Raw genomic sequence first — 23618 nt, forward strand, 5'->3', positions numbered from 1 at the left:
AGGGTTAGTGGAGTGGAGAGAGTCTTGCTGTTTTTTTGGGAGCCCAGAGCTTGTTTTTTTTTTTTTTTTTTTTTTTTAATGTTTATTTATTTTGAGAGAGAGCGAGCACCTCTGGGGGAGGGACAGAGAGAGAGAGGAACTGAGAGAACCTAAAGCAGGCTCTGTTGTCACAGGGTTCCATCCTGCAAACTGTGAGATCGTGACCTGAGCCGAAATCAAGAGTCAGACACTTAACTGACTGGGCCACCGAGGCGTGCCCCCCCCCCCCCCACCGAGCTTGTTTTTTAATTAATATATGTTGATAGTTTTCATACCACGACACAAGTAGAAAGTGAAAATATTTGTCCCACATGCAGAGGTCAGCAGAGGAGGCTGTTTGCAGCCAGTGATGACCTCTTGGGCTGATAGATCAGTATTTCTTTGCATCACTGGGAAGCCCTTGGGAGGCGCATGCCTGGAGCCCTGACCAAAGCCAAGGGTTTGCTGGCCCAGTGGATGTAGCGTAGAGGGCCCGTTTTACAGCAGGCCTGGCTCCTGTGGATGCTGTGCTGCGACACAGAGCTACATCATCCTCCCGTGAAACCGGCTCCTGGGGGCATAGTCTCCTCGCATGGCCGGCAGGCTGCCTGTCTGCTCCAGCCAGGAGCTCAGGTCCTCATGACGAGTGTTAGAAGACAGAAGGGGCTGTCTTCTGGAAGGGAAGTACCCTTCCAGCCAGCGGTGACGTCATTTGGGCCTGGCTACGGTGGCTGGCCCGCTGTTCTGTGATCGCATCTGCCCTCAGGGCTGACGTTGGGATTTCTTTCTGAGCCATGTGTCGCAGTGATCTCCTAGAGTGTTCGTTAATTTGGTTCCTTCCCCCAGGTGCTGGTTAAACACTCACTATGTGCCAGGGCCCAAGCACACAGAGGAGATGTGTTCCAGGAAGGCAAGTTTTATCCTGGTTTTGTGCCAAAGACAGATTTATGGCAAAGAATGCCATAGAGTCGCGTAGCATTTTGTACTTTCCACGCCGTATCTGTAGTACGCGGCTGTCAGAGTGCAAAGAGAAGCGTCGTCTACCTGCCCATCTCCTGTAGATGGCTGTCACTCACCTACTTGCCAGACGGCTCAGGACTTCAGCAGTTTCTGATTGATGGGCCGAGCAGGGTGACCACAGTTTGCTTCAGACACTGTTTCAGTAGTAAAGGCATGTGTAGGTATTGTTCAGGTTCCTTGAGCTAAACTCTGAAGAGAGATTTCCTCTTTGGATGTCATGCTGTAAAGCCCTGGTTCAGCTAATACATAATCCGCATCCCCGTGCGGTGGGGTGTGGGTAAGCCTCAGGGTCTGGCACCAGTGACTTTTCCTCCTTCTAATCTTGTTTGCGCTTTTACGAGTACAGGGACTGCCGTTCTCCTGTCCCCTTCTCTCGTGAGGTGAGAGCCTCAGACAACGGAGGGAGCAGGTTTTCACGTGAGTGACACGCCTGGTCACAAGAGTGGTTTTTCACGGGAAGACGTGGTAGACCTTCACTATTTAATTGAGATTTCTTTATGGGAGAGCTTCCCATACTTCCATGTCAATTGTTTGTGTTTTCTGAAATTGAACTCGGTGCTTAAGGTGCTCCAAAGGAGTCGAGTTAACACCCTGTGTGAGCTGTTGCCAAGTGAGGCAGAGCGTAGACATCAGTTCCACAGGCTTTAATTTATTCATTCGTTCACCATCAATTGAACAGTTTCCTAGTGCTGCTGTTCTGCCTTCTGAATTTTATTGAAAAGATTACATGCTAGTTCTCTAGCAGCCTTAAACCAGATCTGGATAAACTTCAGTTGCAAATAGAGCCCGGTTTACTAAGTTGTTATCAAATAACTGTTGGGAAATTAGAACAAATATGAAGATGTTTATTAATTGGAATTAGACCTTTTGATTTTAGTATTTTGTTTTATGCCTTGATGCTAAAAATGTGTGTAAACCTAGATTCGGGACCACATATATTCAGTCTGGTCAAAGGAGAGTAAGTATGGAACAGAAATTCAGAAATCTGCAAGTCTCTAGAAGCAAATAGTTTTGACCCCAAGCTGTAGGCTAGGACTGGAGAGCAGCCGTTAGTTCTGCCAGGTTATGTTGAGACGGTCCAGGACGGGGGAGATGGGAGGCGCGCCCCTTTGTAAGACTGTCCTTTGGTCCCCCTGTTAGCTCTGACTGGGGAGGGTCAGCCCGGGGCTGGCTCTGGACCGAGGGGGTGGAGCTCTGCCTTAGAGCCTGGGCTCACTGTGCTTGATCTCTGGAGCTGTGTTTGTTGTCACAGGCTAAGGATGGTCCCCGGTGAACTGGACATTCCTTACCTGCTGTCTGTGATCTTTGACTTTGACTTTACCTTGCCTCTTGCCCCGTGAGGATCAAAACCGCATTGAGACAGTTTCCTTCATTACTGGATGGTTAAGAAGAAAAATTAACAAGAATTCCCTGGTAAAATCTGTCAGAATGCGTTACACACTCTGAAACTCTGGGTTCAGCCAGTTAGAAAGTGCTCTGCCCAGAGCTCGTACCCAAACAAGCAGACCACCTACTCACTGCCCTTTCGCCCTGGCAAGATGATCATAGAAATAGGTTTTTCAAACCAGGTGGGGTGAACTTTGAGACTCACAGAAGCCCTTTGGGAGCTCAGCGGCCTCTTGGTGTTTACTTCGCTCTGACCTTGGACGGTTGGTGCGAGTAGGAGGACAGTTACTTCTCCTTCCCACCCTCTCTGTGCTGCCCACTTCGGTTTGTTGATGCTAGAAGCTTCCACGACAGCATTGATTTTCTCGTTTGTCACGTTGGTGGGTTTGAGGAGTGCACTCCGTAACTGGTGGGAAAATGGTGTCTCTGCGTGTGCTCTGAACCGGGCCCGGCTCGCAGCAGGCCATCAGGAAGTACTGCTGACCGTGAGGACGAGTTCACAGTAGATTTTTATGCAGTAAAACAAATTCTAAGCAATAATTACTACATGAGTTAATTTTGTGTAAAACTTTGTGAAAATACAAATGCTTGTTTCAGTTCTTCAGAGTTTCAGATAACAACCGAAGGAACCTGGTTCAGAACATATTAAGTTTCCTGAGCTACCATGTACTCTCTTTGCTTAAATCCTCTGAACTCAGTGTTGAGCCTCGTTACTGGGCTTTGTGAAGAATTTGTTTTTCAGTTACTCAAGTTAAATTTGAAGTTCAGTTGAGTTTAAATTTGTTTCCATTTATTCAAGGAAAGCAAATAGGGCAAAAGTGGCGACTGGAATACGTTCGCTTGGAAAAAGGCACTTGAAAGTGCTCAGGAGCGAGATCTTCTTGGTTCTGCTGGTTTGTCTTTATTTGTGTTTTTATGTGGACATTTCAGCTGAAAGGGTCAGCTGTGTTAAGCATTGATTTGTCTGCAACCTAAAATCTTAGAACTGAAAGATATCACGTAATTCTTCTTGTTCAGGACACTCACCTTACAAGTGAGATCGGGGTCCGTAGGAGGAACGAGTGTAAGTTACCCAGACAGAGGCAGCCATCCCGGTGTGGGGCTGCTGGGGAGAACCGATTGAGTTTCTTGATTGATCCCTAGGAGGTCTTTCCCTTGGGGCCCCTTCCTCCCAGTTTCCAAACATCAAACGCACCAAGATACCAGAAAAGTAGAGCGAGCACTAGGCAATAGGTAGAATGCTAGAACTTTGCGGAAAAGCAAGGCAGGCGAGAAAAGCCAGTCTCTGTTCCTCCGGAGGGCAGGTGGGGTTCCCGAGCTCACTCCTGTATCGGCTGGAGCTGGAGGGGAGCGTAGGTGGGGGCTCTTCCTTCCTGTCCTTGCCTTCAGCTACGGTATGTTTTACTTTGTTTCACTAATTTAAAAGAAGAATGTCTTTATGGAACATTCGGACGTGTGATCTTAGAGAAGGTAATGTGACAACCTCCACCCCTCCACACACACACACGCGTGTCACCTGGCTAGCAGGAAGCAACATCTGGCCAGTCGTTCCTCATCTAGGCCCCCTTCTTGCCTCTACCCCTTGCCTCATGGGAGTACTAAAGTGAATCCCAGACATTACATTGTTCCTTTGTCAGCGTGTCTCATGTGTGTTTTGAATGAATGGAAATGGAGTTTAAAACTGATGGGGGAAACCTGAAAGAAGTGGCCTAGTATTAAACACAAGGAGCTCCCCTTTGTCAGTGATTCTGGAAGCTTTTGTCTTCCGGATGATTTTCTCACTGTGTTGCTGCCCCTGTCGGGGTGCGGGGCGTGGGGGAGGGTGGAAACAGCAGTTCTCGTTTTGATGCCGGAGAGGATGGCAGACAGCTGTTGCCGGCAGCTCCTTCGTCTTCCGCCTTCGGTGTGCAGCCACTTGAGCAAGTCACGCTGTTCGTCATGCAGAATGAACCTTGAGAATGAGCCTTTAACTTATAATCGAAATGAGGGTTTCACAAGAAGTAGTGATTTTTGCTTTCTTGGGTCAAAGGGAGCATTTCTGAGGCCCTTCCTTTTGTATGTGACCGTGTCGTGACAGCTGATGTTGCCTCTTTTTGTTTCAGATGGGAATGGCTGGTAACACAAGTCCATTTGGACAACCCTTTAGTCAAACTGGAGGGCAGCAAATGGGAGCCCCTGGAGTGAACCCCCAGTTATCCAGCAAACAGAGCATGGTCAATAGTTTGCCTCCCTTCCCTACAGACATCAAGAATCCTTCCGTCACCAACGTGCCAAACATGGTAAGTTGCCCTTGGCTCTCTGGCCGTGGTCTCCAGTGGGTGCTCTGGTGTGTGGGGTGTGTCATGCTAACAGTGAAGGTCTGCAACCGGACACATGTCACGGGTGATAGGAAAATGTATTTCTCATGAGGAGCACCGTCTCAGTGAGTTTATGTTTTCTTCGATGAGCTGGCAAGCAGAGGCTAGGTACAGATGGTTTAGCCAGTCCTCCTCGGCTCCCGGCTGCAAGGAGGAGGTTCGCACCTGCGAATGACAGGCAGTGGAGCAGGAGAGCTGGGATTTTCTCACGCTTCCTCTTGGTGGTTGAGGCTGTCAGAGAAGCCCATCGATTTGTGTTAACAGACGAAGGGCATTTATGTCCAGAGGACTATATGGTGTTTGTGCGAGAAGGGTATCGTGTCCAACTTGATAGGTGGTTTCACACGTGTGAAACCTTCTTCTTGAGATTTCCCAACTATGAGATAGGAACTAGCCTTGGAGCCTCTCAGCCTGACTCACCAGGATAGAAATGGGAGAATAGCTCCTTTTGCACCACAAAATGGAATGCTTTAAAATTCCAAATGCTAAGGGGGAAGTGTGTTCTTTCGTCAGACTTCACCGTGCAGTGCGCACTTAGTGGCTGAGTATCTGGTGTGCGTTTGGTGGTCAGTCAAGGCCGGGAACAGCCTGCTGTCTCCTTCCCCAGGCTTGTTGCTGGGAACCCGCCCTTCCCAGCTTGCCTTCCATGTAGTTGTGCCGTGGTGGTTTAGAAAGGCTCAGAGGAGAGCCAGCGGATTACATTCAGAAAAGTAAAACGTTTGGTTTGTCTTTCGATTTTTAAAAACTTTTTACTTAAATGTCTGCCGTGAAGATACCACAGAGAATTCCTGTGTATCTGTTGCCTGGCCTCTCCTGATGTTAGTTAGCATCTTCTGTAACCTTGGTGCAGTTGTCAAAACTAAGAAGTGGGCATTGCTTAGAGTCCTGAAAGTTGTGAGGCTGTCGGAAACAGGGGCGGAGTGGTAAGAGCGAGGTGTCCTGATCAAGTGTTACCTCTGTTACATTCTTTGTTCTTTAAAAAAAAAAAAGGGCGGGGGGCGCCTGGGTGGCTCAGTCTGTTGGGCGTCCCACTTCGGCTCAGATCATGATCTCACAGTCTGTGAGTTGGAGCCCCGCGATGGGTTCTGTGCTGACAGAGCCTGGAGCCTGCTTTGGGTTCTGTGTCTCCCTCTCTCTCTGCCCCACCCCCACTCACACTCGGTCTCTCAAAAATAAACAACATTAAAAAAAAAATTCAAGAAAAGGAGGGTACAAGTAATAAAATCTGTTCTCAAACTATTTAAGGTTTATACTACTTTATTTCTTCTGATCATCTCCCTGTAATCTCCCTGGATCTGCTGCTCTCCTTGCAGTGACATTTTGTTGTCAGGACCGTGCTGTTCTCAGCTGTGCGTATCCAGGACCCGAAACTACCCCTGCTGCTCCCTGGGTCGACCCCTCCAAGCTCCAGGGCAGCAAGCCGGGACCCGGCCCCCACAATCTCCCTGGTCTTTCCTGCTCTTCCTTTTCCAGACTCCTTGTGTGGCCGCCGGTGCTGGCGACTGTCGCCTATGCCTGGCCGTGGAGTGAGAGTGTGTGCTTTGGTATAGGTGTTCCCCGTTTGTGGTCTGGGAAACCCCGGCTAACGTCCTTTCTTCTCTTTCCAAACCTTCCCCAGCGTCTCCTTCGCCTCCAGTTTGGTGGCAGAGTCCTCTTGCCTCGTGCTGCCTGCCTGCCTGCCCCCTGCTTCCAGTGACCGAATTCCTGGTTGTGGTGTGCACGTCAGGGGCAGGTTCGTTCTGGAGCATAAAGAGGCTTCTGGTTCCCTTCACCTGGGCCGGGGCTCATGGCGATAGCCCTTTGGTCTGGGACAGCGCTTCTCTCCCCCTTGGCCCCCGGGACGTTTGGGGCTGGACCCTTCCCTGTTGGGAGGTCTATCCTGTGTACTGTGCCCCTCACCCAGCGTCTGCTCACAGCCCTTTGTCCCTCGCACCATCGCCCCAGTTGAGAGCGCCTGCTCTGGGACGTGGTCGGGGGCCCGTAGCAATAGCGCTCCAGCTTTCATCTGTGTCTGTGACACCTGACACATAAAACCAGTTTTCCCCATCCGCCCTTTTCTCTCCCTCTCCCTGTCCGTCCCGACCACACACTCTTTCTCACCCCTACCCCCTCAGCCTTATCAGAATGTCAGGGTAAACTGAGGAAGTATTATCTGTGGAGCTGCACTGTTTGCCTAGCTCCACTTTCCCACAGCGGCACGTGTGGACTTTGTGGAGATCTCCAGCAGGTGCCTTTGGAGGGCAGGCTTTGAATGCTTTCCTCAGACATTGACCTGGAGGGCACGGGGCATACTTGACCAGCGTGTGTCTGTGAAGGAGCATGAGCCAGTCACAGCCTTGGTGCTGTTGGGATGGGAACCAGAGGGGACTGGCAGAGACGTGAGACAGCAAGTGCGCATAGTTGGCCTGCCATCTTTCTGAGTGTCCTCATGCCCTGTGCTTGACCTTATTTCTGCACCAGCCTCTTAAAAGACATTATGACATGTCCCATTTTATGGATGGGGAAGTTGAGGGTCTGAGGGGCTTTGATTTGTTCAAGGCTACGTAGCTCCTGTCTGCAAAGCCCAAAGCTCTTTTGAATAATGCCTGGTGTGGTTTTTGTAGCCCCAAGTCACCGGGAACCCCTCTCTAGTCTGTCTCCGTTGCTTCCTTCAGCATGTCTTGTGCTCTTCCTTGGATTTTCCAAATTGTATCTGCCCCTTGGAATCCATTGATTTTTTTTTTTTTTAATTTATTTGTTGTTTTGGGGGCGCCTGGGTGGCTCAGTTGGTTAAGCGTCCGACTTCAGCCAGGTCACGATCTCGCGGTCCATGAGTTCGAGCCCCGCGTTGGGCTCTGGGCTGACAGCTCAGAGCCTGGAGCCTGTTTCCGATTCTGTGTCTCCCTCTCTCTCTGCCCCTCCCCCACTCATGCCCTGTCTCTCTGTCTCAAAAATAAATAAATGTTAAAAAAAAAAATTAAAAAAAAATAATTTGTTGTTTTGCACAGTGAGGGAAAGAAGGTAGCAAAAACTGGGTGTCTTTAATGAAAAAAAAAGGGAAGCTTTGATCTCATTTGTGTGTTTTGTCATGCTTTGGGGAATCAGCTTTTAAAGCGCAGCTAGATTTGGTGCAGCAGACAACTCCCCTCAGAGCCCTGGTGCCCTGGTTGGAGCTCTTCACGGAGTGATTTTAAGCCACTTAGTCGTTGGCTTTGGGGCTCTGGCTTCTCTCCTCTCCTAGTTTCTGGAGGATTCCAGCATCCTGGGTAGTTGTTGAGAAAGGCTGAGGATGTAGCCATCCCTTTAATTCACCCCATTTGTTGAAAACGTCCTCTCGGCCCGCACGCCAGGATGCAGGTGTGGGTGGGTGATGTAGAGCTCACCGCCTCTTTCAGGAAACTTGGGAGGTGGTGAGGTGATTGAAAACAAATAATCACCAACACAAACTGCCCCAGCAGCTCTGAGTAGCAGGCAGTGGTTGAGGTTGATGTGGGGACCTCCTTAGATAAGCCATTGGAGAGAAGGCCAGACCCAGCAGGGACATTTAAGGGCGAGGTCAGAAGGACCTGTGGCAGAAGCCACAGAGACCCCGGGGCACTGGGAGAGCATTGGCTGTGTAGGAGCCAGCAGGCAGCCAGCGGGCACAGCAGCTCTCAAGTGAGGGCAGAGCGCTGTGCATGTATGTTGGGGGCCGAGTGGGGACCAGCTCAGGGAGGGCTTTGGGTGGCAGGGATCGCTGCGTGGTCTACGCCAGAGGACACACTTGATCACAGAAGGGAGGGTCCAGGAGACCACACACGGTTTTGCCATTGGAATGGAAGTGTGGGGCCACCACGTAAGGTGACTTGGTGGGTGGTGGGACCATTTACTGGGCTGGGAGAGAAACAGACTGGAGATGGGTGAGGAGGAGGTGACGGAGGGGAGGGCGTTTGTAACTACTTCACCTGTGTTCCTCTTGAGATGCCTGTGGGATGTCCAGGCGGAGGCATCAGGCAAACGGGTGAGCGTCCAAGTAGGGCAGCCGCAGTCCCACTCCACAGGGAGTGGGAGATCCCTGGGAGCGAGACCGGTGGAGGAGAAGCAGGGTAATGGGCTGCTCTCCCTGCAGCCGAGAGAGGAGAGCACTTGAACAGGAAGCACTGGTGGCTGCTGAGATGGTGAGTCAGATGAGGGCAGGAGAGAGTCCCCGGGATGTGCGGGTTAGTTTACGGGATGGTCTTTTTTCTTTGAAGTCAGCGGTCATGGGGACCCTTGGGTGCTCTCTTGTCACCCACAGGGTTCCCAGCGGTCCTGACCCTCCGGGACGTGTGCTGGGATGTGCTGTGGCCTAGAGTCCCTGGTGCAGCGAGGGCCGTGGTTGAGGGTGTATAGATTCTCGGCATAATATTCAAAAGCAAATTGGCATGTATCTCATCACAGTTCTAACTTTGGCTATTGTGTTTGTAATTTCTTAACTTCTTACAGATTATTTAAGTTAGTTAGAAATTTTATCACAGTGTTACTGTATTTCATGATTCTGAGATGCACTTTTTTTCCGGGTTGTAGTGTCTTTGAAATCAGGATGTGTTTTAGAAAGCATCAAGATTTAGATCTAATAAAAAACACTATGTTATTTTACTTGTTCATCATCTAAATTATTAAGAGTGACATAGCTGTTAACATACATATTCAGTGTATAGTTTTCCAGGAGAGCTTTCATGGCTCTAAGGATTTTTTCATTATTTAAATTGTACTGACAAAAGAACAGGAGCAGATTTGGCTACAGGTAGAGGTTAGGTCGTCTTTGTGTGGCCTGGGATTGGGGTCCCCGTGGGTCATCTGGAAGGAGGAGTGTGCACGACGATGTGTGAGGAGGCAGAGGGGGAGAAGTTCCAGGGCAGTGCTCTGCAAGGGGAGGCCCCTCGTTCCTGGTGACGTTGTCCTTTCTGCCATTTTCACCTGAAGAAGTCCTAACACAAGAGAACTAGGGAGCATTTGCAGGAAGGAGGGAAACTCAGGCCTCATTTGGGACTGGATTTGTCAATTAGGTCATTGCTGACCTTCAGGACAGGTCCCGGGTTGTTTTTAATGGAGCGTTGTTTAGAAGTGGGGCACATCTTGGGTGTGTCTAATCTGAGAAAGTTGAGTGACCGAAGGGCCTCCTCACCAGCTTCTGCGGCAGGATTTCCTTTGGGGCTCCCGGATGCGGGCTCCTGCGAGGGTACTGATAGGAAGTTCATGGGCAGGGTGGTGGTCTTGTTTGGTCTGGGGGTTCTGTTTGTTCGTTTGTTTTCTTTGCTTCTTGACAAAAACTCAGAACTCCATTATGGAGCCTTCCCGTTCTTAAAGTTGTAATGCAGGGAATCAGGAATGCTACTTACTTGTAAATTTGCTCGCAAGAATGTGTTAGGAGGCACTTTGTTCACGTGTCACAGGAGTTTGAAGTGGAAGCTTTGGGCGAGGCCCCCAGGTGGCTGCTGATCCAGGTCTGTCCACGGAAGGCAAACGTGGCCAGTGGAGGCGTGTGCCCCCAGGGGAGGGTCAGAGACTGTCTTCTGTGTCCCGCCAGAACGACATAGCTGGGATGGGGCCGTTAACTGCTTGTGGGTGGCGAGCATTCTGCCGTGGCCCTTGCGGGGCTGTCTGTGCGTCGGAGTTGTGTCTCTGTTTCTTAAGGTATGTCCGTGGACCCGCTGCGACAGAGTGCCGGGCTTCCTGGTCAGAATCTTTTGGAGAAAGGGCGGGAAATCCCTGTTCTTGTGGTCGCTGTTCAGTTTCTCCTTTCTCGGTTTCCCAGTTCCTTCTATCAGGAGAATCACCACAGAGGGGAGTTTATCGTGTTGTCTCTTACACCGGAATCTGTAGTTTTAAACAAGCTTCTCCGGCGACTCCGATGTAGAATAACGTTTTCAAGAGCCCCTGTCCATTACAGTGTGGGCACCCTGGTGTCTAGCCCTCATGCCATCGAGTGGGCTTAGTCGGTCTCTGCCTCCCCGTTAGTACCTCACAAGGCTTCCCCCACCCTTGTTTGTCTTATCTCATAATTTTCTGTCTCTGGTGTCCAGTTTCTGATCGCTGAGGGGTCAAGACTTGAAACGACCGAACGGGGTGAAGCGTTGTGAACCCGCGGGTTCCCTGTGGAGGTGCTCCCCTGTCCGTAACACCGACACGGGCTCCTCGTACTTCCGAGAGGGAGTGTGACATCACTGGCCGGTTGCTAGGTCCCTCCACCCAGGGCTGAGGACTTCTGTCCTTCTGGGGAAGCGAACCAACAGCAAGTAGTGGTCACGCCAGCTGAGATCACTCTGCGGTCACAGTCCGTGCCTCAGTCCTTGAATTGGAGAGCGTGGGCCCCCATCGTTATTTGAAAACCCAGGGTTTGTCCGTGGGTCCGAAACCCCAGGGTTTAAGAGTTTACATCTGATTCTCTCATCTTATTCCTTCCTCTGTATCTTGAAGGTCCCTGAGAAAATGTGGATACAGGGCCTTTGAAGAATAACTTTTAGTCTAGACTTCTTATCAGTAGCTCTGTAAGTCCTTCCTACCGTTTAACCTTTTGTTTTTGGCAATAAATATCAGCTGGGAAACAAAGCCTCTGCACAAAATAGGACACGTGGCAAATAATCAGGAAACTATAAATTGAGGAAGCCCCTTGATGTCAGGCACAGGCCTAGGGATTGCAAGCACTCAGTCAAGGTCATTTGACTTTCTTTCCAGAGTGTGATCAGCACGGCCTTTCTGCAGTGACACCCTCTAGGTAGCAGGCTCCCTGACCTCCAGAGGCCCTCCGCCCTCGTGCATCCTGTCAGATGGGGGGCTGGCAGGAAGGCTCTGTGTGCCTGAGGCTGGACCGCGTCCCCGCTGACCGTTGGTGTCAGGACTTCCACCCACCCCTCATCAGCAAGCGCGGACGTTTACCGGGTTTACCAGGAGTTTCTCGGGATGGGGTGACCCTTCGAAGAACTTGGTAGAGAGCACGTTCCACCTGGATGGGGACAGTCATAGCTCCCACAGGTCCATCACCCTGACTGCCCCTTCCCTTTCCATGGCCGCCCAAAATGGTTGCGAGGCTCGGGTCACCAGACACCGATTTGTCACATCAGGAATTTGCTAAATTATCAAAAACTTACTGTAATAAGTCTTCAAGAAGAATATTTCTGGGACGCCTGGGTGGCTCATTCGGTTAAGTGTCCGACTTCGGTTCCGGTCATGATCTCGCAGAACTGTGAGATCGAGCCCTGCATTGAGCTCTGTGCTGACAGCTTGGAGCTTGGAACCGGCTTCAGATTCTGTGTCTCCCTCTCTCTCTCTTTCTGCCCCCCCCTTGTCCCTCCTGGGCAGACTGACTTCGGTTCAGAAGGAGTGACCTTGAGGCTGGGGGAGGGAGTCATGTGAGTGGCCAGTGGTCAGTCCCTTGCCTGTGGCCTCCCCTGTCCCCAGCTCACCCATCATGTTTTCTTTCTTGTTGTAACCATTTGTTCTCAGTTCTAAAATCACAGTATTTCTTATTTGGAAGATTACTGAAAAATCATTCTTGTCCAACTTGTTCATTTTAAGTTATTGTCCTTTGGGATTTAAATCTTATATTGTAGGGGTGCTTGGCTGGCTCAGTCGGTAGAGCATGTGACTCTTGATCTCAGGGTTGTAAGTTCAAGCTTCACGTTGAGTGAAGACATTGCTTAAAAATAAAATCTTTAAAAAAATAAAAATCTTAAACTGTAAAGTATTCTTATTTTTTAAAATCTGTAAGCACTAAGCAAACGAAGACAACAAGTCTGTCTGTCTGAACAGCTATGTTCTTTTTGTTGCTAGTTGATCTTTACCATCTCAAAGGTGATTATCACCTCTCCCCAGTTTGATAGCTGTGTGCATTTAATGAGCGTTTTCTTTATTTTATGACTCCAAAGCTTTGCGGACCCAGCTGTTCTAGGGTCCTTCTGGGGGAATCAGAACAGGCAAATCTTGCAGAGCAATTGTGTGTCCCACCTGGTGTTTGCTTTGGTGTCATTTTCTGACTTTAAGTGGAGGTTGGGGAGAAGTAAAGCTTCCAGATGGGCCAAAGGAAGGATGTCAGAGGAGTGTGGGTCTGGACCCCAGCGGAGATGTGGAAGATTTGGACCATCTCCGGGAATCCCAGCCTCACGTGGACATGGGCGCGAGAGAGGACGCTCTTTCACGCCGTCCTCTCTTGGTCAGTTCCTACTGTGTACTGTTTGCATTAGTCTTTGCAGACGTGACAGCCTATTCTTGGACACATAATGTACAAGAACTTTTTTCTAGGAAGAACACCAGGATAAAATTTATTCTATGTACTGCTTATGCAGATCTGTGGTTGTATCCTTAGGATAGGATACAGGGCGTATAGAAAAATGGGTTTGGTGCCGCTTCCTCAACTATGTAACCATAACAATCCTGATAAAAGTACTTGTTCGATTCCTTGAAATATTAAGGAATACCAAAATGTAAAAGGTTTGCTTTTCGAGTTTGTTTGATGGACAGGGGTGTGAACGGTGACTGAGTTATGGTGACAGGTGATACATGCAAAGACCATGTGGCCAGATCTAGCACAACCTGGAGGGGGCGAGCATGCTCTACACCCCGCAGCTGTGGGCCAGTGCGCTTTGTGTTGACGTGCGGTGACTCCTGGCTTAGAGTGTTCACGTGCAGGGTAGAATCGTGATTGAACCGTTGTGACTTCTCCAGCACACTCACCTCCTCCTTCCATGATGAGGAATTGCATGTGAACTCGTTCAAGTTCCAGAAATGCATACTGCCTGTATTTTAAGGCTTTTGCTGGATACTGTTATTTTGCCTTTCAGCAAAAGCTGCGTGCCCGGCTCCAGTATGAAACAATTCTCCTGAGGCTGGGGTTCTCACTCTGTCCTTTGATAGGAGAAAATGGTATTTCCTTATTTTGATTTGCATTTCTTTGATTACCAGTGAGAATTAAAGTACTTAGGTTTAGAGACTTGCACTTCTTCCTTGAGTGGCTTAGCTCCTGTCTTTCTCCAGTTTTTCTGTTAGATTCTCTTAGAATACTTGACAAAAAAGCAAGGTGGTTAGCCCTCTGTCAAGGTAGGCTCCAGAGAGGTTAAGAGCTGGGGGGACTCAATTGCTCCATCACCCACTGTGCTCCTACCGCCAGGCATGCCGCCTGGATATGGTACCCCCTTCTGGGCCCCAGTTACTTCTCCTGTAACTTGGGGTTGGCCCCGAGTTAGTTCCTCCCTTGGCAATTGAGTATTAAATGAGCTGCTGCTTGTTGGGCGCCGAACACAGAGCCTGGCACAGAGAACTTGAGAAGTAAAGACCGGCCAAGAGGAAGAGACAGAATACCTGGTGATTATTGGCTTTGTCTTGTGTGTTTCACTTATTGTTTCCTAGTTTGTTGATTGCCTTTGCATTTGTTCCCAGCAGATTTGGTCGTGGAGAAATTGTCAATTCTTTGGTAGTCTGGCCTCTGGCACTTTGCCTTTATGGAGCCGTCTGCCACTGCTTCAGACTCACCGTGTGCTTTTTTTCTTTTAAATGTTTTGTTTTCTTCTCACTGTAAAAGTACATGCATGTTCATTTTGGAAAATATGGAAAAGTATAAAGCTTAAAACGATAAAGCACTCCCCTGTGGAACTTTAACAAATAGAAATGCTTCTGGCTCCACATCAGCTTTGTGAATCATAGTCTTTGGGAGGGAGGAATGGGGAATTTGTGTTTCAAGAGGTTTTACTGGGGATTAGTTAGGGAGCACTGCTTTATATTTTCTTTTGACAAAGGCCTTTACCATCTTTGCATTACAAAATACTCATCTTAATCACCTTCTGGGACCTTGACGGTTTTAAGTTTTATATTAAAATTAAAATCTTCAGTGTTTTCTACTGATTCCTCTGATTTCTTTTTTCTCCAATGTAGAATGTTTTCTGATTATAAAAATGGTAGACGCAGGGCACATAAATGACTCAGTCAGTTGAGCATCCAACTCTTGATTTCAGCCTAGAACACCATCTCACATTTCATGAGTTCGAGCCCTGCATCGGGCTTTGCGTGACATCTTGGAGCCTGCATGGGATTCTCTGTCTCCCTCTCTCTTTGCCCTGTGTGCATGTACACGCTGTCTCTCCCTCCCTCTCTCTCTCTCTCTCTCTCTTTCTCAAAATAAATAAATAAACCTAAAAAAAAAAAAAAAAAAAAGAAAACAAGAAAACCAGTGGGAGATTGTCTTTAACCCAAAAAAAAAAAAAAAAAAGGTAGACACTTGTAAAACATTCAAACCATACATAATTATAAACATGATCCCACACCAGATAATCATAAGAAAGTTTTTAAGTTATTTTTTGTTGCTGTTGTTTATTTACTTACTTTTTAGAGAGAATGAGAATGAGAGAAAGCGCAAGTGGGGGAGGGGCAGAGAGAGAGAGAGAGAGAGAGAATCCCAAGCCGGCTCTGCAGGGGTAGAGGAGATACGGAGCTCAAACTCACAATCCATGAGATCATGACCTGAGCTGAAATCAAGAGTTGGACACTTAACCAACTTGAGCCACCCAGGTGCCCCTGTAACAAGGTTTTTTTAAAGAACAGGTACAAACATAAAAAGTTAATAAGGAAAAACAATGATTTTATGGTTTTATTTTAGAACTTCCTTTTTTTAGTTTAATATGTTTAATATAGACAGCTTTTCATGAGAGCATAAAGGTCTCCATTTTTATTATTATCCTCATGTAACAATCCTTTCACTACGTCTCACGATCTTTGAGGGGGTCGGGGTCAAGGATTTGGACGGAGTTTGGCTGGCTGGGCCTTTCTTCCCATGGATTTGACTGGGTTCGCTTAAGGTCTGCCTTATTTTCCATGGCTGCATATTATTTCAATAGGTCTATAGTCATAATTTAACTAGTCTACCTACAGGATTTAGAAGTGTTCCCACTTTCAATAATTTAATCAAGATATGAGGCCTGTCTCTGCGCAGACATGTGCATGTGCTAGCCCAGTTTCTTACCTCCCTGATAGTAAGTTACAAGAAGTAAAACTACTGGTTCAAAACACTGCAACTTTCCTTTCGGATGCTGGTTGCTTTCCAGAGTTCGCCCTCAGTTGCATTATCACCACAGCACCTGAGATTTTTTTTTTCCTGTATACGCTAATCAATACCAGTTATATTTTTATTTTGGTCAGATTGGTAGGTGAAAAATGCCTTTTTATCTTAATTTCATTTTTTTTTTTGATGGTGAGAGAGAGCTTTTCTAAAAACCATTTTATTGAGATATAACTCACACCATACAGTTCCTGCCTTGAAAGTGTGTAATTCAGTGGTGTTTAGTGCATTCTGTAACCATCACCACAATTAATTTTAGAACAGTTGTGTCATCCTGCAGAGAAACCCTGTACCATTTGCACTCACTCCTCATTTTCCGTGACCCCCCCCACCCCGGCCAGAAGCAACCAGTAATGTATTTTCTGCCCCCGTAGAGGTACCTATTCTAGATATTTCAAAGAAGTGGTATTATACAGTGTGTGCTCTTTTGTGACTGGCTGTTTTCACAGAGCATGATGTTTTCAGAGTTCATACTGTAGCACGTGTCAGAATAATACTCCATTTTGGATATTTCACGTTTTGTTTTTTCATTCATCAGTTAATGAGCATTTGAGTTGTTTCTGTTTTTTTGGCTGTTAGGAATAAAGCTGCTACACACATTCGTGTGCACATTTTTGTGTGGTCGTATTTCTCGGTTCTCTTGGGTAGATACTTGGGGGGTTGGGCGGGGATTGCTGGGTCTCATGGTGACCCTAGGTTAACTTTCCGACGAGCTGCCAGACTGTTCTCCACAGTGGCTCCACGGTGCAGTTTTCCACAGGCTCACCAACACGTGTTCTGTCTCTGTCTGTCTGTCTGTCTGTCATCATTGATTGTAGCCATCCTGCCGGGGTTGTGAAGTTGTATTTCTTTGTGGTTCTGATTTCTGTTTCCCTGGTTGCTAATGGCGCTGATGACTGATGATGTTGAGCATCTATTCATGTGTTTATTGATCATTTGTATATCTTCTTTGGAGAAGCAGTCAGGTCCTATGCCCATCTTTAAATTAGATTATTTGTCTTTTTATCATGGAGTTGTGAACGTTCTTGGTGTGTTTTAGATGCAAGTCCCCATCACATCTATGATTTTCTCCCATTCTTTGGGCTGTCCTTTGACTTTCTCATGGGTGGCCTTTGAAGCAGAACCGTTTTTAATTTTAATGACATTCAGTTTATCTTTGTTGTTGGCTATTGTTTGTGCTTTTGGTGGCATATCTAAGAACTCACTGCCTAATCCAAGGTCATGAAAATCTCTTACAATTTCTCTAAGAGTTTTGTGGTTTTAGTGCTCACTGTTAGGACTTCGGTTCATTTTGAGTTAATATTTGAGTATGACGTGAGGTAGGCCCACCTTGGTGCTTCTGCGTGTGAGTGTCCAGGCCTGCCCTCTTCACACTAGTGGTTGGGCAGACTCTTGACTCTGTCCAGGGGTCCTGGCATTGAGGCACAGGACATGTTTTACGTTTGCTGTTTACTCGTGTGTCCTCGGTTAAGGTGCCAGTACATTTTTCCCCCAAACTTTTTTTTTTTTTTTTTTTTTTTTTTTAAATTTTTTTTTCAACGTTTATTTATTTTTGGGACAGAGAGAGACAAAGCATGAACGGGGGAGGGGCAGAGAGAGAGGGAGACACAGAATGGGAAACAGGCTCCAGGCTCTGAGCCATCAGCCCAGAGCCCGACGCGGGGCTCAAACTCACGGACCGCGAGATCGTGACCTGGCTGAAGTCGGACGCTTAACCGACTGCGCCACCCAGGCGCCCCTCCCCCAAACTTTTTAGCGGAGTAGTTATCTTTTTAAATTGTTTCCTCCTCCGAGCTCTTTCTAGGATAACAAATGCCACAACCTTTCTGGACAACAGTTTGACAACATGTCATCAGTTTTGGCAGTGGTCCTGTCTTTTGACTATTTCTGCTTCTAAAAAAAACTATTTTTTTTCTCCTCAGTTTTTTCACTTAAACTTTATTGTTTGTGTTCACTTTTTCTTCCCATCATTCTAAAAATATTCTTTATTTTTTTTCTAGTACTTTTATCACCTTTAATCTGTGTTCGCTGTAATCCACCTGGAGCTGATTTTTATATGTAGGTTGGTGCAGGGGTCACAGATTGCTGCCATCGCTGTCCAGTTTGAGACAACACCTGATGATCTGTCTGCTCATTTCATGTGTACACGTGTCTTTTGTAGCTCTGTACCTCTGGTGTCTGGCAAGATAGGTTCTCCCTTTATTTTTACTGTTTTTCAGAATTTTCTTGGCTGTTACAGAAGCAAAAGTACATAAAACGTATTCGCTTCTTCTGAGCGAACTTACAACATGGCGGTGTTTTTTGTTTAAAGGGAGGTTCTCGCCTGAGCACTTTTCCTTCACTTCCCGGCCCGCCTGGGCGGGGAGCACCGAGCAGAGAAGTCTTCGGTAGCCCCTGACGGGCGTTTCTGACAGATTTCGGGAAACTTGCAGTTTGTGTAGCTCCTTCGTCCTCTCAGACGTCAGTCTGCGAATGGAGGTGCTGAAGTGTGTCCTGCGTTTGCACGTGCCTCGCTCCCTGGACTAGCCCTGCGCAGGTGTGCCAAGTCCTCGGGACGGCCAGCACAGCACCCGAGACGGGTCTTCTGTTCCATTTTGTCCAGGACCCTGTCTGCAATGTGTAGAGCTCGTTAGGCATCTGCTGACACACATGCGCCTTGTACTTTGCATCCATGCTCTTTCGACGTGGTGGGCTTTCAAAGTATGGTCAGTATAGTTCAAAACATGCTGAAGAACATCCCAAATGAGACACAGTGCGTTAATTTTTAGTAACCGTAAAAGCAGTATCTTTCTTTCTTTCTTTTTTTCTTTTTTTTCTTTCTTTCTTTCTTTCTTTCTTTCTTTCTTTCTTTCTTTCTTTCCTTTCCTTTCCTTTCCTTTTCTTTTCTTTTCTTTTCTTTTCTTTTCTTTTCTTTTCTTTTCTTTTCTTTTCTTTCTTTCTTTTCTTTCTTGTGTTTAGTTTTGAGAGAAAGAGACAGAGCACAAACAGGGGAGGGTCAGAGAGAGAGAGGGAGACACAGAATCCAAAGCAGGCTCCAGGCTCCAAGCTGTCAGCACAAAACCCGACGGAGTGCTCGAACTCACAAACCTCGAGATCATGACCTGAGCCGAAGTTGGATGCTTAACTGACTGAGCCCCCCAGGCGCCCCAAAAGCAGTCTGTTTATAATTTAATTATAAGGTTAGGAGTTTTACCTGACTTTTATACGATTTATATCTTTGTATGTAGCATTTCTGTATTTTATATTTTTACTTTTTTCTAAAGATGTTGAGCATCACATGTCACTACATCTCAGTTCTTTTTTCTTTCTTTTTTTTTTTTTTTTAAGTTGGTTTATTTATTTGGAGAGAGGGTGAGAGGGAAAATTCCAAGCAGGCTCTGCACCATCAGTGCAAAGCTTGATGTAGGGCTCATTCTCAGAAAGCATGAGATATGACCCGAGCTGAAGTCATGAGTCAGGCTCTCCACCTACTGAGCCGTACAGGCGCCCCGCATGTTAGGAAATAGCAGGACAACTGACGTGGTCTCTTCAACAAGTCAGCATCATGAAAAAGTAAAGGGGGAGGGAGGCAGTAGATGAAGAACCTTAACAACCACCAGCAAATATGGGGCATGGGCCTTAATCGGGTCCTGATCTGTGCAAACCAACTCTAAAAGGTGTTTTGGGGACAACTGGAGAAATTTGCACACGGACTAAGTATTAACGGGTATTAAAGCATCGTTCCTTTTGTTAGGTGTATAATGGTATCCTTACTGGTCTACTTCACTGTATATTTGAAATTTTGGTAATAAATGCACGAGAGAGGCCTAAACAAGGGTCCTCTTGCATTTGTCCACTCCTGTTGATTTCTGGTTGGGCTTTCTCTCTGGGGGAGTAAGCTGATCGAGGAGGAGAGTTTTCACATCAGTACTGAATGTTGCTGGGGGCATAGTCAGAGGCTATTTATCAAAGCTGTATTTAAGTTGCAAGAAAAGGGTGAGGGTACGGTTTATGTTGAGCAGTGGGAGATTGGATAAATGTATGGCCGTATGCTCATTACAAATCATGCTGTCATATCGTATGAAACAACGATATGGGACAGAGCCTGGAGTAGACACCAAGTCGTGTGTGTGTTTGTGTGTGGGTGGGGGAGGGGACAAGACTATCGATTATGGTTTGTACATATGCGTGTACGTGGATGAAAAGACTGGAAGAAGAAAAACCTATCAACTGTTAAGTAGTGGACTCCTGGATATTGGGATTTCAAGTGTTAATTATTTCCTTCATAACTCTGTTGCTGTTCACATTTTCTGCAGCATGTATATAATACTTTTATAACCAGCAAAAAATAAACATAAGGAAGAGAAGTTCTTTTCTCTTACAAATTAAATGCTTCTCCAGTCAGGATGCTCAGCCTCTCAGTTGGGACTTTGCTTTTTCTTTAGACCATAGTTAGGCTTCCAGGAGTTGTGCTTCTGAGGCTTTTCTATGTACTTATTTTCTGAGTTCTTATAAAACCCAAACAGAAAACCCTGTAAGTTTTTAAAAATGAGCTTTGGTTCATTAAAAAATATTTGCATAGTTTTTTTCTCCTAATTGCAAGTAGCTTTTTTTAATGTTTATGTATTTATTTTGAGAGAGAGAGAGAGAGAGAGTGCAAGTGGGCGAGGGGCAGAGAGAGAGGGAGAGAGAGAATCCAAGCCGACTCTCTGCTGTCAGTGCAGAGCCCGTCGTGGGGCTGATCCCTGGAACTGTGAGATCCTGACCTGAGCTGAAATCAAGAGTCAGACACTTAACTGACTGAGTCACCCAGTCGCCCCAACAAATAGATAGTTTTGACTCTTAATTTGAAAAGTGCGAGAGGTGGTGTGGTTTAGGGGAGGCAGGGGGTGTTGGGAGACGGAGCTGGGAGCCCTTCCGGGTCCCTGCACGAGAGAAGGTGAGCAGCCCCTGTACCGTGGACTCTGTTGTTGCATATTAGGAGTGTCCCATTCCTCTCGCTTCTTGAGTGTCATGCAGTTGTCTGAAGGGCATCGGCCGTCTGCAAAGAGTAAAAAGGCTCCTTGGGCCCCCTTTTCCCTTTGCTTTGCAGTCAAGAGGAGTGGTCGCCCTGGCTTGTTAGTTTGCAAGGATGAAAGCAATTAAACTCTGTTTCTGTACATTAACAGATCATCAGACACTTTTTGAAACAATTGTCAGAAAAATTGTCCATTGAAATTTTAATAGAAGGCAAAGCATTTCACGAGCATTACCACTTGTACCACAGGGTCATGTTAAGTGTCCTATTACTCTCTGAGGAGAGGTAACGAGTGAGGGCGTCCTTCTGGTCACAAGATAATGAAATCCACACTGGCTCCGGTGCTTCTGGTGTATTGGATATTTGCACTGGGCTGTGATTGGTCAGGCCTTGACAGTTCCCTTAATTAGGTTGAACCATTTGAAATTGCCAGCCTTGGGCCACTGGGCCCATGAAAACGGCAGTTTCCTGTGGTTCGAGCTAAGCCAGTCCACAGCTTCTCCTGCACTTGAGTAGGTCGTAGAATAAGCTGGGCCTTAGGTTACTGCAGTTAAAGAACAGGTGTCGTTCTCTTGCTCCGAGGTGCTCGCACATGAGTGAACTTTAGTTTTATTTGTATTTTTTCAAATGTTATTTACTTATTTTAAGAGAGAAAGAGAACACACGTGTGCAAGCAGGGAGGAACAGAGAAAAAGGGAGAGAACGGATCCCAAGCAGGCTCCGTGCTGTTAGCACAGAGCCAGATAAGGGGCTCTCTCTCCCCGGAATCATGAGATCGTGACCAGAGCTGAAATCAAGAGTCAGCTGCTTAACCAACTGAGCCCCCCTGGTGCCCCACGAGTGAACTGTAATCAGCCCTCTGAGTTGGTTTGGTTTGGTTTATTTCTGTGCTCCTGGACCTTCCTTAAAATTGCTGATGAGTTGAAGGAAACCACGCCAGCCCCCTTCTCTCTGTGGCCAGTGTGGTCTATCAGCTTTAACATGAGTTTGAAAAACAGTGAACATGAGTTAGGCCTCTGGAAGCTTATTAAAGTATCTTTATTAATTTGTTTTATTTTAGTCTCAGATGCAAACTTCAGTGGGAATTGTACCCACACAAGCGATCACAGCAGGCCCCACTGCAGATCCTGAAAAGCGCAAACTGATACAGCAGCAGCTGGTTCTACTGCTTCATGCTCACAAGTGTCAGAGACGAGAACAAGCGAACGGAGAAGTTCGGGCCTGCTCTCTCCCGCATTGCCGAACCATGAAGAATGTTTTGAATCACATGACACACTGTCAGGCTGGGAAAGCCTGTCAAGGTAAGTGCTGTTTTCTGAAATCCTGGTGGCATGGCTTAGGATGAAATTTGTCTGTAGTGTCCTTCAGTAGCTCTCTCGTGAATAAGGTTCCTAGAACCTACGTCCCCACGTACCAGCCCGTCACGTGCCGCTGGGACGCTTACCTGCTTGGGACGACGGTGGTTTGGTTTCCTAAGATTCTGTGCGCTTTTACTGGGCCAGGCTGCGCCCTGCCTCTGTTCTCTTTCTTCTTCCTCTGTCACGGAAGACATTTGTCACTTCTTGAGCCCTGTCTTCATCATACGTGTCTAGCTCCGGTTTTCTTCGGGCGGCGTGGCACAGGCACGCACGCACACCTTCCCTGAACCTCGAGCATCGGTCTTGCAGCTGTTTCATGTGTTCTGGCCGCGGGGCCCCCGCCTCGCTCCTCTGCCCTTTCGTCTTGAGGCCGATCAGGATACCAGCCAAGTCGTCCTAGGTGACGATCCGTGACATGGGAAACCGTGTGCACCGTATCATCCCTGCCCCCTCCTGCTTTCTCCTCGAGAAGGGGGTGATTCAGGCGCGTCCTGTGCTACCTTCCCCCTCTTCTGTGGCGGACGCCTTGAGTCTGCAGAGGAAAGTGTTTCTTACTAACAACTGTGCTTTCTTTCGTCTTTATCCTCCTCTCTATCTTCTTACTTGTGCTTCTAAACCTTAGGGAGAATCTCTCCCTGACCTCCCTCTCTCCCTTGGTGACATATGTGAGCCCCCGGCATAACCCTGATCCTGATGGAGAAGTAGGGGCGGGTCATGCTGGGCCTTTAGAAAGAAATCACAGTGCCTTAGTACAGAGTGAAAATCAAGACTGAGAGTAACCACTAGGTTCCGTCACTCTCTCAAGTACTTAGAGAAGTGACCGGCGTCCACTTTAGAATCTCCACAGACTTCTCATGTGCTTCTCTGTATGTATTTCTTGAACTGCAGTATTTATTTAGATGGTTTCATCCTTCAACATAACATAGAAATTTTATTTTCAGTAGTGACACGACGTAATTATTATTTGTCCTACCTTTCATTCCAACCGTTCGGTGTTTCAAGTCAGATAGTTTTTGTTTTGTGGGCTGAATCTTATTCACCATCATTCATGGCATTGCTTCTATGGGAAACTTTCGTTCAGAATTCTCAACAGTTGACTTACAAACTTTTGGAAAACATCCTGTTTGTAAGTTGAGGACTGCCTATACTGTGTTATGGTTACACATGTTACCATTTTCTTATGGAATCTGGCGTTATAATTTAGGTGTAATTGAAAGTGTGACGATCTGGATAGAAAAATAACATCTCGTTGTTTTTCTGGTCATAGTTGCCCATTGTGCATCTTCACGACAAATCATCTCTCATTGGAAGAACTGCACACGACATGACTGTCCTGTTTGCCTCCCTTTGAAAAATGCCAGTGACAAGCGAAACCAACAAAGTAAGTGAGCATTGGGGATAGAGAAGCTCGGAGGTGAGAACAGCTCTTTCTAAAGAGA

The 23618-nt window shown here is 47.1% G+C and overlaps 1 protein-coding gene across 4 annotated transcripts in view; it reads left to right on the top strand.

Annotated features, from left to right (window-relative positions):
* The window catches only part of LOC122471738 (CREB binding protein), a 127427-nt gene that overhangs the window by 52836 nt on the left and 50973 nt on the right, over window positions 1-23618 (top strand). For 3 of the 4 annotated variants that reach the window (XM_043560714.1, XM_043560717.1, XM_043560715.1), the window contains exons 3-5: window positions 4527-4703; window positions 21882-22122; window positions 23447-23560. In XM_043560714.1, coding sequence (XP_043416649.1) covers window positions 4527-4703; window positions 21882-22122; window positions 23447-23560 — 532 coding nt within the window. The remainder of the gene's footprint in view (window positions 1-4526; window positions 4704-21881; window positions 22123-23446; window positions 23561-23618) is intronic. The other variant, XM_043560716.1, reaches the window with a different exon arrangement.

The sequence above is a fragment of the Prionailurus bengalensis genome, chromosome E3, assembly GCF_016509475.1.
Source record: "Prionailurus bengalensis isolate Pbe53 chromosome E3, Fcat_Pben_1.1_paternal_pri, whole genome shotgun sequence".
NCBI classification, from domain to species: Eukaryota; Metazoa; Chordata; class Mammalia; order Carnivora; family Felidae; genus Prionailurus; species Prionailurus bengalensis.